Source organism: Asterias amurensis, chromosome 7 (genome assembly GCF_032118995.1).
Source record: "Asterias amurensis chromosome 7, ASM3211899v1".
Taxonomy (NCBI): domain Eukaryota; kingdom Metazoa; phylum Echinodermata; class Asteroidea; order Forcipulatida; family Asteriidae; genus Asterias; species Asterias amurensis.
This window is the reverse complement of record NC_092654.1, coordinates 17812008-17825131: the sequence shown is the minus strand read 5'-3', so window position 1 is coordinate 17825131 and position 13124 is coordinate 17812008. Positions and strand designations below refer to the sequence as shown.

Genomic DNA, 13124 nt, shown 5'->3' with positions numbered 1-13124 from the left:
TGTCAAAATCTTTATATAAATCCGACCAGTTCAAATTATTTCCAGTACAAGTCTTTAGGCCTAATGTCCATTCACATTTTGATGTTTTTTTTTCCAGGTTTTTCATGTTCAGGTACAATATAAACTACAATTTTTTATACACCTTTTGGAAAAACTGCTAGCCCGACGCATGGAAAGTGGTAGGCCTACCCTTTACATAATAATTATTGCGTTTCAGGTTAAACGTTAAATCGACATGTTAAAAGAGGGCGCACTTTACTTTTTTTATTTTTGGTTTATGAACAAGCACATCGCCAGCAGAGGGCGCATGATTGCTTTCATTATGCTTCTGAACTTTAAACTTATGAAATTAATAACAGTAAAAAAAAAAAAAAAAAACATTCTTTCTTTAAAATAATTTTTTTTTTAATGTCTTAGTATCTACATTTTCACAACCTAAGTTGCGATGGTGGTCACTGGCAAGTTTGATCGTAGAGGGGGCACCACAATAAATAAACTCCAATAGCAACTATTTAATGCTAATGTTATTATTAAACAACCCATTCAAAACCTTATTTTAAAGTCATCATTATTTTGAAAACAAATCAAATGTATTTCTAGAAAATTAAATTCCTTCAAATTTCTTATCAATTTTTGACAGGTCAGCCTTTTAAAATTATTTTCGAGGGACTACTCCAATTCCCAAGCCAATTAATAGTACAAACTCTGAAGCCTAAATTTATTATCAAATCTTCTTAACATTCGAAGCACAGTGCCCCAAGTTTGTGAACTATTATTGTTATATTGACGTCAATCTGTTCATTGCATCAAACGTTGTTGTTCCAACGATTTTGAGGAACTATAAATAATGATAATCAGTTTGGCGCACGTGAATTGAAAAACACTCGGCGTGACATTGCGATTCATTAAGACATGGTGGTCATTCTAATTGTAAACACACGCAGCTTTTTTGTCATTAGCTATCAGAGTTCAAAAACATCTTCTTGCAGTTTTCTACATGGTTAAGAATTTCAACAACTCTCATTTTTAAAATGCCTACATTCTTTCTTGATAGTTTGGGTAGTTTTTTATTTCCTCCCTGTGAGTTGCCAGCAAAATCCATCATTTTGTCCCAAATGTCACCGTCTCTATGCAGTCTTTGCAGTAGTTCTATCGTCTGCAATCGGAATATGCAAATAGACTGCAATATGGCCGTGTGGTAATGACCATATCTATCTAGCAGACGATAACTGTGTATGAAACTTAACTCGTTGTCAATGAAAAAGAGTTGGCCCGTTAATGTGGATTTCTCGAGATTATGCACCGGGGACTCCATAATCTGACTGTTCCACTGTTTGTTCACCAGCATGCTCACCATTCTGTCCATGTTGCCGGTGAGGTAATCAAAGATGATCAAATCTGACCATTGGACGAGCTCTGCAGCATCCGCAGCGTCCATGCCGATGACTCTTCGTGGATGCAGGCGTTTTGATTGTTTCAGAAAAACTTGTGGCAAGAGAGCTGGCGCCAATTTCGGAATCCATTGACTAAAAACAACATGATGCCCACTAGCTGACCAATCAGCGATGGTCATATTAGTCCTCACGGCATCCCATTTGCTGTCCGTAGCGTTTATAACGCCGAGCGTGGTTGGTGGAAGGTTGTGTATGTGCAGAACCTGAGATAGATAGTACGCATACATCTCACCAAGTATGAGATCGAGGCTGTTGCGGTAGCGACAGCACACGCGGCAGCCATTTTGTAAAGTCAAGAGTCGGTTCTGTGAATGACCACAGCCTGGTACCATGTTAACCACCGAGTTTTCTTTGATCACCTCAGTTAAATCTAAACTGTTTTCCCCTTGGATTATCGACACAGTTGCCTCAGCCTTTTCACTCCAGAAAACCCCTCTTGTCCATGGAGCGCCCTCTGTTGGTGTGTCGATACCATCTTGCATGTTCCTGCTGTGTAATCTATCCATCACAAATGCATCTGGTGACTGATTTATCTCAAGGTGGTTTGGGTTCCGTGTATTTGATCCTCGCACTCTCTTCCCTAGGTTATCCAAACTGTCTTCCTTGGGAATTTGCTGGTTATGCTCAGATGAGTTACCACTCGAGTAACGTTTTACCTGAGATGTTGTCCAATGTGCAGATGATGATTGAGACAAGTTTGTCGCCAAAAAGTGCATAACCAGCAGCCCAAAGAAAATTGTCAGACAGCGCGCAGATTTGATCGACGCCATCACTGTACGTAGAATGCGTCGTGGCTGATGGGATAAATGAAGCATAACATAATCATTAAATTTTCCGGTAAAATGACACGCAAGCTATAACGATAAAGCAGACAGTGAGTTGATGCACGCTTGAAATTTCAACCAGCATCCTTGACAAATTAAATAGCTTATGCCGACGAACTTACAGAGCGTCTGCTGTTTTAAAGTGCTCCTGGTTTGTTCAAGACACAGCAAAGAGATGGGAAAAGGTTAAACTGGGTTTTGGAAAAAGTGTTTGATCTTTGTTCAACTCTAGTGTACATGTAAAAGTAGTGACTTTCGATTTATCAAATTCCCTGATGCAGCCGATAGTTAGAGGCATTGGGCACCTTTGGTAATTGTCATTGACCAATGACCAGTATTCTCACCTGATTTATCCCAAGATATGCATAAAATGACAAACCTGTGAAAAATTTGGACTCATCTGGTCATCGAAGCTGCAAGAGTGAGTGACAGAAAAAAACACACCTGTTGCACATTATTGTGTGCTCCCAGATGCCTTATAAAAGTCTTCAGGTCGCTTACTATTTTGTTTGAGTGAGAAACAACAATTGTTATCAACAGCTTTCCAGTGCTCGTTACAAAAGTAAGTTCTATGCTAAAAATCACGTCGAGTAGTAACCAAAAGTGCCCGCTGTTTAAAGGCAGTGGACACTATTGGTAATTACTCAAAATAATTACTGGCATAAAACCTTATGAGTAATGGAGAGCTGTTGATAGTATAAAACATTGTGAGAAACGGCTCCCTCTGAAGTGGAGTAGTTTTCGAGAAAGAAGTAATTTTCCACGAATTTGATTACGAGACCTCAGATTTAGAATTTTGAGGTCTCGAAATCAAGCATCTGAGTGAAAGCACACAACTTCAGTGTGACAAGGGTGTTTTTTCTTTCGCAACCTTGATGACCGATTGAGCTCAAATTTTCACAGGTTTGTTATTTTATGCATATGTTGAGATACAGCAAGTGAGAAGACTAGTCTTTGACAATTACCAATAATGATGGGGAAATATTTACGTATAAGCTTACCCTTCTGTTTCTTATTGATAGAAGATTGATCATTAATCTTTCCCTCGGTTCCAGAGTTTAAAATGTTCCAATGAAGTTTCCTATTACAAGCAGGGTTGGAGTTACTGATGCCGAACTCATACACAAAAACATCTCCATTCAGCTATAACTTTTGGAGACATCGAGCAGAGACTTGACACAACCGTAGAGGCGTAGAAGTGATACAGATACTAAACTTTCAGAAATCTTATAATGTCTAAGACACGCAACGATGACATCCTCTTTTTGTTTATCACGTTATGTTATGATGGCATGAATAAACTAATCGCTGGATGAACGTTTGTGTTGCAGGATGATCACAGTACAAACAAACCGATGATGAGAAGTTGCTTATGGCTGGGATTAAAACCCACTGTCTGTCCTGCTCATCGTTTTGATTCAGCCATAGGGGACTTCCTCCGGGATTCCGCTGATGTATACTGACGGTAGACTTCAGTTCCAAAACTTTCACACTTCCACCATAAAGCAAAGACTCTGTTCTATGGTTTCCCCGAGGAAAATGCGTTGATTCACACGTTTGGGATAAAATCTCACACCACCGAGGATAATGTTGTATATGTAACAAACTATCCATAAACCATCAACTATCTTCTGCAGTGCCTGTGTGCCACTTTATGGCTTTCGGTTCAGTTCCAAATTCTCAGCTTCACAATGATTGACATTTTGGCGTTTGTATCATTCCTACTACTTCCTCAACTTATCCAAGGAGGTCTTAAAATGTGATGGCGCCTGTATCCATTGATGTGGCGCTAGTGTCCATTAGATCCTTCGCTGATTAAAACCACCCCGAAGGCTAAACTCCATACATATCCCGACGTAATAACATTGTAAATGTTCCCAATCTAAACTCAATAATCCAACCTCTGATGATGAGAAGGTCGAGATGTCATACTCCTCCAACATGGGGCATCAATGAACCCCCACCTTGTAATCTGGGGCTTATACGGTGGGTCCAATCCGCTTTGGCATGTCTGCCATCGATTTTTCTTTCTACTTTACCATGGTGTCATCCTCCGCAATCCCACAGCGTGAAATCAAGAACACAAGGGGGTGAATACTTGACGTTATTATTATCTCCGTCAAACCATAGTGGTGCTCTCAACTCTCTCGCAATTACAATAGTGACAAACCTCCGTGCATGGAACAGTCGTCTGGTGTGCAATAAACTGTGTGGGAAGAAACGAAAAGTATAATTATAGGCCTGTATAAGAATAATGATAGTTTAGACTTTTGTATGTGAATCATCATACAAGCAATTAGGGACCCCACAAATATTGTGGACAAATGCATTTTTAGTTTGTTTTCTGTTCATTTTATGAAAAATCTTGAGCGGTTATGTCCACACACAGGAATAACAATCTGTAATTGGAATACACAATCTGTGCATAGAGCATCTGAGAAACGTTTCATAGATAGTTATTATAAAACCACATCCAAATTAACTATCAACAGCTGCAGTGCGGTTTGCCTATAGTACATTTTTCAGTTTTCAAGTTTTGGAGTAATGACCAAAATGTACCATCCCTTTAAACCTGTTCTTATCCCTTTCCTTCTCTTCTACCATGGAGGAACAGTCATGCATGTACCATACTTGCCTTGACTTTGTCACTAACCAATTCCTCACTGCCGTAATCGTCAATCATGGAGAAAAACCATCGATTACAGAATGCAAAACGTCGGTTTACTTACCCAATTTTTAGTGTCTACAAAATTACAGTATACTTATGGCCTATACTTTTTGTGTGAATCACAGAAGTTCAACCATTTTATTGTTTGACAGTCAATTGTATTGACGTCACAGAAATAGTTATCGCTATTGGTTACATTGGATACCCCAGAGGCGAAACAAGCTACACAGATAAAACACTGAAAGGACACCGTTCACTAAATGTCAGGCCTATATGCGGGTATCTCCGCAATCGACCGGAAAATAACCTTTCTTACAAAATCTTCAATACTTGTATACAAGTTTGTAAAAGCTCGGAAGTAGGACAACGTCCATGCCGGAGCTAACACAAAATCAGACTTTTGAAAATCTAGGGATGTGCTTGATACATTTTTTTTTTCTTTTTTTTTTTCTTTTTTTTTAAACCGCTTGATTGTTTTAATCCTATAGTCCACAATAAAACTGCATGTGAACTAATTTTGAGATTGCATTTATGAGATTGACGTATGTCTAGAGCAAATGAACACGCAGGAAGAATTACCCGTAACTGGAACACACCATCAAAGACGTTACTGCCAGTAAAAAAAGCTGCCCATATTAAAGAAATTGGGGCAAACAAAACTTGTATCTTTTTCGAAGTTAATGTGTTTTTAAAAGTGCTTTATACAATTGAAAACTGATGTAGGCTTCGAACCAAAAGTTTTCATGGCAATTATTTACCGAACATAATATACCTTCTCTTATAACAATTGGTTTAACAATGACAGACATCCTTTTAAAACTAAAATCTTCAACAATTTCCATACATGATATAGATGACAGGAAATACTGCACGGAAGAATGAGTGACGTTTGGTCACACACAGGGAAATGCCTTTCATTTCATTCAATCATGTTAATTCACACAGAATAATTGCACAATCTACCGGATGTACTTGTCATCTAATTAGGTACCATCTCTGCTAATTGAAAACAAATATAAACATCTTCATTCGGGTAATTAGTAATGCCTCGTTTATTTGTGGTAGTAAACACAAGGTTGGGTTGTGGTTGGACAAGTTAGTGAATCAACAGACACTGAAATACACTGTTTTGACGGTGACTGATTTTTTCGAACGATTTGTGTTTAAAAAACACGACGATAGCCAAGTGTCCCTTGCTACAAAATTGTTCAATGTTTTAAGAAGAGTTCGCTAGGGACATTTTATTTCCTCTTTTTCTTCTAGTTTTATTTTGTTCGTTGATATTAAACCTTTGCTGTAAAACACTTGGACATGGACCGCACTGCATCGCTAGACATCCGGAACAGTAAAAAGTTTTGCTTTCAAAGAATCAAAAATGGAAAGTCCAAACAGTTTTGTAATTTCGGACAAAGTTCAATTTGCAAAATTGTCAATCTTGCTAAAAAATAAAGCAGGGGATCCCAGCTAAATAGCCTAAATGTGAACAGGGATTGTGTAATAATGTTGGATGGTTGATGAGCTAAAATTCAAGTCACAATATGTGAGCCTGAAAAGGAATTGTTACTTTACTTACAAACGATGACCAAGGACTGCTGTTTATTTGCACCACTGAAATATCCGTCGTGGGGAATTTCTGCAGCAAAACATCTCAATTAGACAACATGTTAGACATTCATTACTCACCTGAAAGCTATTTTTAATTAGATTGAATGTCTTGAATTGAATGTGTCCTTTTCTGCAGGGCTGTCAGCAGAAAGTCAGTCTTCTTGTGTTACATCTTCATGAAGTGCATCCAGTTCGCTCTTGATGCGCTTCTTCGAAGATATTGCCCAAGCTCATCAACTCCATGAATTGTGACGGCGTTAAATATTATCACATTTTGCTGTCGAGTCCACAATAGTATGTAAGCCTATACCCGTCTAGTGCCAATAATCTGTTACTATAACAGAAAAGTAAAGCCTTTTTGAAAGGATCTCCTTTGCCGAAAAGAAGAATCAAAGAAGAGCCGTATCAGGCAATGAATATTGAGTCAGGTCATGTTTGCTCTTGTCCGTTATAGTGTTATTTGTACAGTTGTGATCATTAGTTTTATAAGCACATTGATTAGTGTTGTTATTGTCTGTAGCGCCATCTCGTGGGATGGCTTCATAAGCAATGGCCAATCATATAGAAAGTTGTGTTACTTGAAAGGCTACATAGCAAATCTTTGGTAACCTTAAAGGAACACGTTGCCTTGGATCGGACGAGTTGGTCAAAACAAAAGCGTTTGTAACCGTTTTTTATAAAATGCATATGGTTGGAAAGATGTTTTAAAAGTAGAATACAATGATCCACACAAGTTTGCCTCGAAATTGCGTGGTTTTCCTTCTACTGTGCGAACTAACATGGTCGGCCATTTATGGGAGTCAAAATTTTGACCCTCATAAATGGCCGACGTGTTAGTCGACGAGGTAAAAGGAAAACCACGCAATTTTGAGGCATGTTTGTGTGGATCATTGTATTCTACTTTTACAACATCTTTCTACCCATGTGCATTTTATAACAAACGGTTACAAACGCTTTTCAAAGACCAACTCGACCGATCCAAGGCAACGTGTTCCTTTAACCACGGTTCATACTTCCTGCGACGAATGCAACGCGAATTGTGACGCCACGTGTATGGCAGTTCTCGCAGCGAATGTTTCAGGAGTTGAACACAGTTCAATCATCCGAATTATTTGTTGCAAACATTGCGACGTCAAAATACATATCCCATTCACATTTCCAGGAATAATGAATCGGGCTGAAGCTATCGCAACTCACCGAAGAAAGTATTATAATAAATAGTCCTAATAATTAATATTTTGAAGATAAATTAACATTGTGTAACATCTCGGTTCGATTATGAAATTCTCCCTTCTTCAAGCTGTCATATAAGACAGTGTCTCTCCAATCCTTCGCGACCTTCACTGGCTGACAATTTCGAACCGCATTAACTTCAAAATCTGACTCTGGTTTTCAAATGTCTTATCGACTCTACAGTCTGCTCCTTTGTAATTAACAGGACTCAATCTACTGCTACATTAGCTGTATCACAAGTCTGCCAGCCATGAGCACGCCGATCATCAACTAATGGGCACATTGCTCATAATTATTTTAATCAGTGTTCAAATAATAAAGAGAAACCTATAATAGTCATTCTGCGGGTCCTACAAAACCTGAGTTCTCTTTGGAAGAAATCGAGTTCACCCATCTCGAAAAAAATAAGTTTGGTTTCGGAGATCACTATAAATTTTCTTTGAAAATTCTAGTAGGCCTATCTTTGAAGTTGAAGAATTTCCAATTTAAAGGCAGTGGACACTATTGGTAATTACTCAAAATGGTTATTAGCATAAAACCTTACTTGGTAACTTAATGGGGAGAGGTTGATATTATAAAACATTGTGAGAAACGGCTCCCTCTGAAAAAAAACCCCGTAGTTTTCGAGAAAGAAGTAATTTGATTTCGAGACCTCAGATTTAGAATTTGAGGTCTCGAAATCAAGCATCTGAAAGCACACAACTTCGTCTGACAAGGGTGTGTTTTCTTTCATTAATATCTCGCAACTTCGAACACCGATTGAGCTCAAATTTTCACAGGTTTGTTATTTTGTGCATAAATATGTTGAGATACAGCAAGTGAGAAGATTGGTCTTGGACAATTACTAATAGTGTCCAGTGTCTTTAGGTATAAAATAATTGAGTCGGACATTTTCGCTTTAACTCGTTAAAATGCCACTCTTCACTTGCAAGAATGCGCCCCAATAATCCATGAGAATCCATGAACAAAACACCATACTTGTTCTTAAATTGGAAACCCTGACGCCGGACAGTGGATCTTTAATCTGACTCTAGATACAATAGATAGAGGTCCCCGCCAAACATGTTCACCCATTGTCCGTCAAACAAACAACTACAAGGCTCAGACATGTCGTTCATTCTAACTCTGAGTGCGTTCAATAAAACGGGGATAGCATCTGCCCACAGGCGTGATTGGCTGATCACCAAAAAGCAGACGTCTGTTTGAAGTACGGTTACAGTTATATTTACACTATTTTATTGTTTCTTAGAAGTTCGTTTAGGTTCCTTGTTCTATCTTGGAGCACAAAAAACACATAATATTTTTAACGTGAGTTTGCAAATAATTCAAAAACATTCACCATTGAGTTTTTCAGCTTAACTTATCGTCTTTGAAATCTGAACTTGGCATCTCCATGATTCTTTTTGTTTCAATCTTTTCCTGAAAGTAATCAGCCAGCGGTATTGATAATACCATGGAGGAATCGCTGAGATACTTAGTAAGCAGAGAGAGAGGAAACCTCGGGGAGAGAAGTGAGTTTGATACACGATCACGATCTTTAACAACAGAGGGCGCCGTTCATAATGCTGTTACGGATGTCTGTGGGCGCACCACCGAAACGAACTACCATCCAACCATGCGCTCGATGTGGCAACCAAAGATTATAGAGCGCCGCAAGGCGCAAGATGCGGAACTCGGGCTGAAATGTGAAATCCCACTGGATGCCATTTCGGCAAGTAACTCTTTTGATACAACAGTAGATCAGTGCAGATCAGTGCAGACAATGACCATTCCTATCAATGGGAAACAAAACATTTACTTGCTGAAATGGCGCCCATGCGTATTTCACGTTCCAACAATAGATAAAGCTTCAGTTCCTCATCTTGCGCCTTGCGGCGCTCTATAATCTTTGGTGGCAACCAACACGAAAAAAAATGCTAAGTTTTAAAATGCAATAATCAACAAATAATTAAGTTACTCAGTCTCTTGCAAACCAAACATTCAAATATATTTTCAGACAACTCAACTTCAGATTTCTAAAAAGCAAATCGTTGCTAATTACCCCCCCCCCCCAGTTTTCATGAGCACTCCTCAAATTCCAGAGCCAAATTAATAGGACTAATTTTAACGTCGTAAATCAAATCTCTTCAAAAGTTTAAACACAGAAACCCCCAAGTTGTGATAAAGCGTGGGGGCTCTTTGCTTCATTGAGTTGGATTGAAATGTGGAGAAGTGCTTCATGAAAACTGATGACAGCAAGTCGGTTTAAAGACACTGCTATTGGTAATTACTCAAAATAATTGTTTGCATAAAACCTTACTTATTAATGTTGCAAGATAATATGGAAGAAAAACACTATTGTCACACGAAGTTGCGTGCTTTCAGATGGGTGATTTTGAGACCCAAAAATCTAATTCTGAGGTCTCAAATCAAATTCAAATATTTTAGTTGAAATTAACTTCGTTCTCGAAAACTATGTTACTTCAGGGAGCCGTTTCTCACAATGTTTTATATTTTGAGATCAGATACACCAAGTGAGAAGACTCTGGTCTTTGACAAATATTATTTGCCATAGGTGTCCAGTTCTGGGGTAGTTAGCAGACATGCCAAAGGGCTGACTTGCCAAAAATTGAAAGTAACGTTAAATTAGCATTAGCATAGACCTCATCGCAAATACCAATGCGCAAGCGCAAATACCAATGCGCAAGCGCAGACTGTTGAATGAGGTGCATTGTGGGATAGATATGCATCAAATTTTGCTACCAGCTAGACCACAATGCACCTAATTCCAAGCTTTACGCGCGCGCCCCGGTATTTGCGATAAGGTCTATTCTGGAAACGTTTACTGGAGTGCGCCCTCTGTTGAGTACATGATTAAAAGATAGGTAAAGAACTTTTTTGCAGCTGGACCTCCCCCCGATCATAATCGAATAAAGATGAGCGAAGTAAAGATCACGGACAAGGCACAGAATAAATTGTTATTATTCCGTGCACAAAAAACCGCTATTAGTCAAAAGTTACTTGTTACTAATTTAACATAAGGAAAACAAAATCCAATTTGTTAAAAAAACGTTAAAGTCAAATTAATGTTGATCACTAGCATGCACTGCGTCTTGGATTGGGATGTTCCACCCACGTTTCTTTTTGGGGTACTGGGTTCTACCCCCGCCACAATTCGTCAATGACGGTTTGGACCTTTACCAACAACAATGGTAAATTGAGTACGTTCGATCAGATTCTAAATGTTCAGGTCTAGTCTTTATGCATAAAGAGTGACAATACTCCCACATACCATCCTACCTAGTCTTGGTTCATAACAGGAGGGTCTTGAACAAACATGGAGGTAGAAATACCATCCCTCCCCACCCACCTTGGGGGGGGGGGGGTTGTGGTACCCAGACACTCAAATGAGTCAACCACACATTTTGGGTGGTTATACCATGGAGGCTGTTCCTCTTAAACCAATACCATAGATCTATAGATGGGGTGAGTCACCAGGTTCCCTTGAAACATTATTCTGATTTCGTTGGCAATGGATGATGGACAGACAGATTTGGGGTAGAAGTGATGAGGATAAGATGTTGATCCCACTTTATTCCTTATGTCGTGATCGATAAAACAACGCCGCCGCCTCCCCTTTTTCATACCTTCTGGGATTTAAATCAATCAGTCATTGGACGATTTCAAGGAGTATTTTATTTGGGGTGAGAACATATTCTTCACTAAAAATACAATAATCAAATGTAGTTCTAAATTTTTCATATTACACCAAAAATGATAACACATTATCCTATTGCACATTAATATTTTAAATTAGGACATTTATTTGAAGGTGAATCTCCTTGAAAAATTCAAGCAATAAACGATTTTTTTAAATTACCCCTAAAACTACAATGGACGGTCCCAGTGCGAACCACCGAGAATACGCTGAACATTACAGCATGCTGATTTTGTACGATGTAATATACACGTGTGTACATAGCATACCACATCGTACGTGGTATACATGCATATTCGCCTTCCGATCTTCAAGTGTCATCCATCCAACGAAAGGAAGATGTAGGCGTACAAGAACCTAAGGAACTAACACTATTTTGAGTGATTTTTCAACAATTTTTACCGGATTTTCTGAAGGGACCTATTGATAAACACCTAGCTAACTACAGGAGCTTTTAGAGGGCAGAAACCATGCCTCTACCGTTTGATTTGGATCGGCGTTGGGGCTCGGACAGAAGGTTAGTGGTTTGTTTTGTTTGGCGTGCGGTTCACACAGCACACACGTTGCTTGGGTTTGGTGTTTGCACAAAATGTGAAGCGATCTGTTTTTTTTTTGCTTGTATTTTTGTAGCTCTGCTATGCTTGCTGGAGAGTCGAATGTAGCGCAGCATAGGTGTAATTTCCATCACACAGTCGTGTGTGTTTTCTTGAGAAAACCTGTGCCCCGAATTCCCAAAGAATTGTATATTGTGACGATGGTAATCTGGTATTTTAAAACCTCTTTAATTTCGAACTAAAATGCGGAGAAATGGGGAAGGGGCTATGGTTGAGGCGGGGCAAGGGGCAATGTTGGGGGGGGCGAGGGGCAATGTCGGGGGCGGGGCACGGGGCGAGGTTGGGGCGGGGCTATGGGTGAGGTTGGGGGCGGGGCTATGGGTGAGGTTGGGGCAGGGCAAGGTCAGGAGGGGAAGTAATATTAGAAATTTGAGAAATTCATGACATCACCTAAAAGTAATGTCAGAGAATCAAATTTTGAATTATTTTATAGGCCTAATTGAATGAGACCTTTTCGCTCATTGTTGTGTATACCATATCATTTTGAATGATGATGAGTAGGGCCTATAGTACTACGACAGCACACCTATTCTGTTTCAAATGTTCTGGTTTAGAATGAAAAATGTTTATGCAATCATAGAGTTTTATTGACAGAATTGAAGTGTTAGATTTGGTTATCAAGGTCATTTCTGGCTGCGATGATTCCCTTCTTAGTAATGATCAGATATTATAATCTGGGTTAATTGACTGGTTTTTGTAAATGTGGCGGTTGTGTGAAAAGCAGCAGTTGAGTGCAATACTTCCCTAGAGTTATTGATATAATGTATAAAGGGGTTCGATGAATGGAGTTCACGCAGACTACCACTGTATATTTTTAGAGGCAGTGGACACTATTGGTAATTACTTAGAATAATTATCAGCATAAAACCTCACTTGGTAACTAGTAATGGGGAGACGAGAGGTTGATAGTATAAAACATTGTGAGGAACGGCTCCCGTGACATAGTTCTCGAGAAAGAAGTAATTTTTAACGAATTTGATTTTGAGACCTTTAGATTTAGAATTTGAGGTCTCGAAATCAAGCACCTGA

At 39.0% G+C, this 13124-nt stretch overlaps 2 protein-coding genes across 2 annotated transcripts in view; one reads left to right on the top strand and one right to left on the bottom strand.

Annotated features, from left to right (window-relative positions):
- Positions 1–417: 417 nt before the first annotated feature.
- Positions 418–4323, bottom strand: LOC139939771 (four-jointed box protein 1-like). Its single transcript, XM_071935882.1, has 2 exons — positions 3280–4323; positions 418–2248 (listed from the first exon to the last, which is right to left on the bottom strand). The coding sequence occupies exons 1-2, from the start codon at positions 3310–3312 to the stop codon at positions 956–958; spliced, it is 1326 nt and encodes a 441-aa protein (XP_071791983.1). The 5' UTR covers positions 3313–4323; the 3' UTR covers positions 418–955.
- A 7498-nt stretch (positions 4324–11821) lies between these two features.
- The window catches only part of LOC139939731 (uncharacterized), a 155422-nt gene continuing 154119 nt past the window's right edge, over positions 11822–13124 (top strand). The window contains exon 1 of the mRNA XM_071935822.1: positions 11822–11998. Coding sequence (XP_071791923.1) covers positions 11952–11998 — 47 coding nt within the window. The 5' untranslated portion in view covers positions 11822–11951. The remainder of the gene's footprint in view (positions 11999–13124) is intronic.

Bases quoted from the DNA above. Each gene is read 5' to 3' on its own strand.
- LOC139939771 (XM_071935882.1), bottom strand. From the start codon at position 3,312: ATGATCAATCTTCTATCAATAAGAAACAGAAGG. The intron at 2,249-3,279 runs GTAAGCTTATAC...TTATCCCATCAG, and splicing joins TATCAATAAGAAACAGAAGG to CCACGACGCATTCTACGTAC.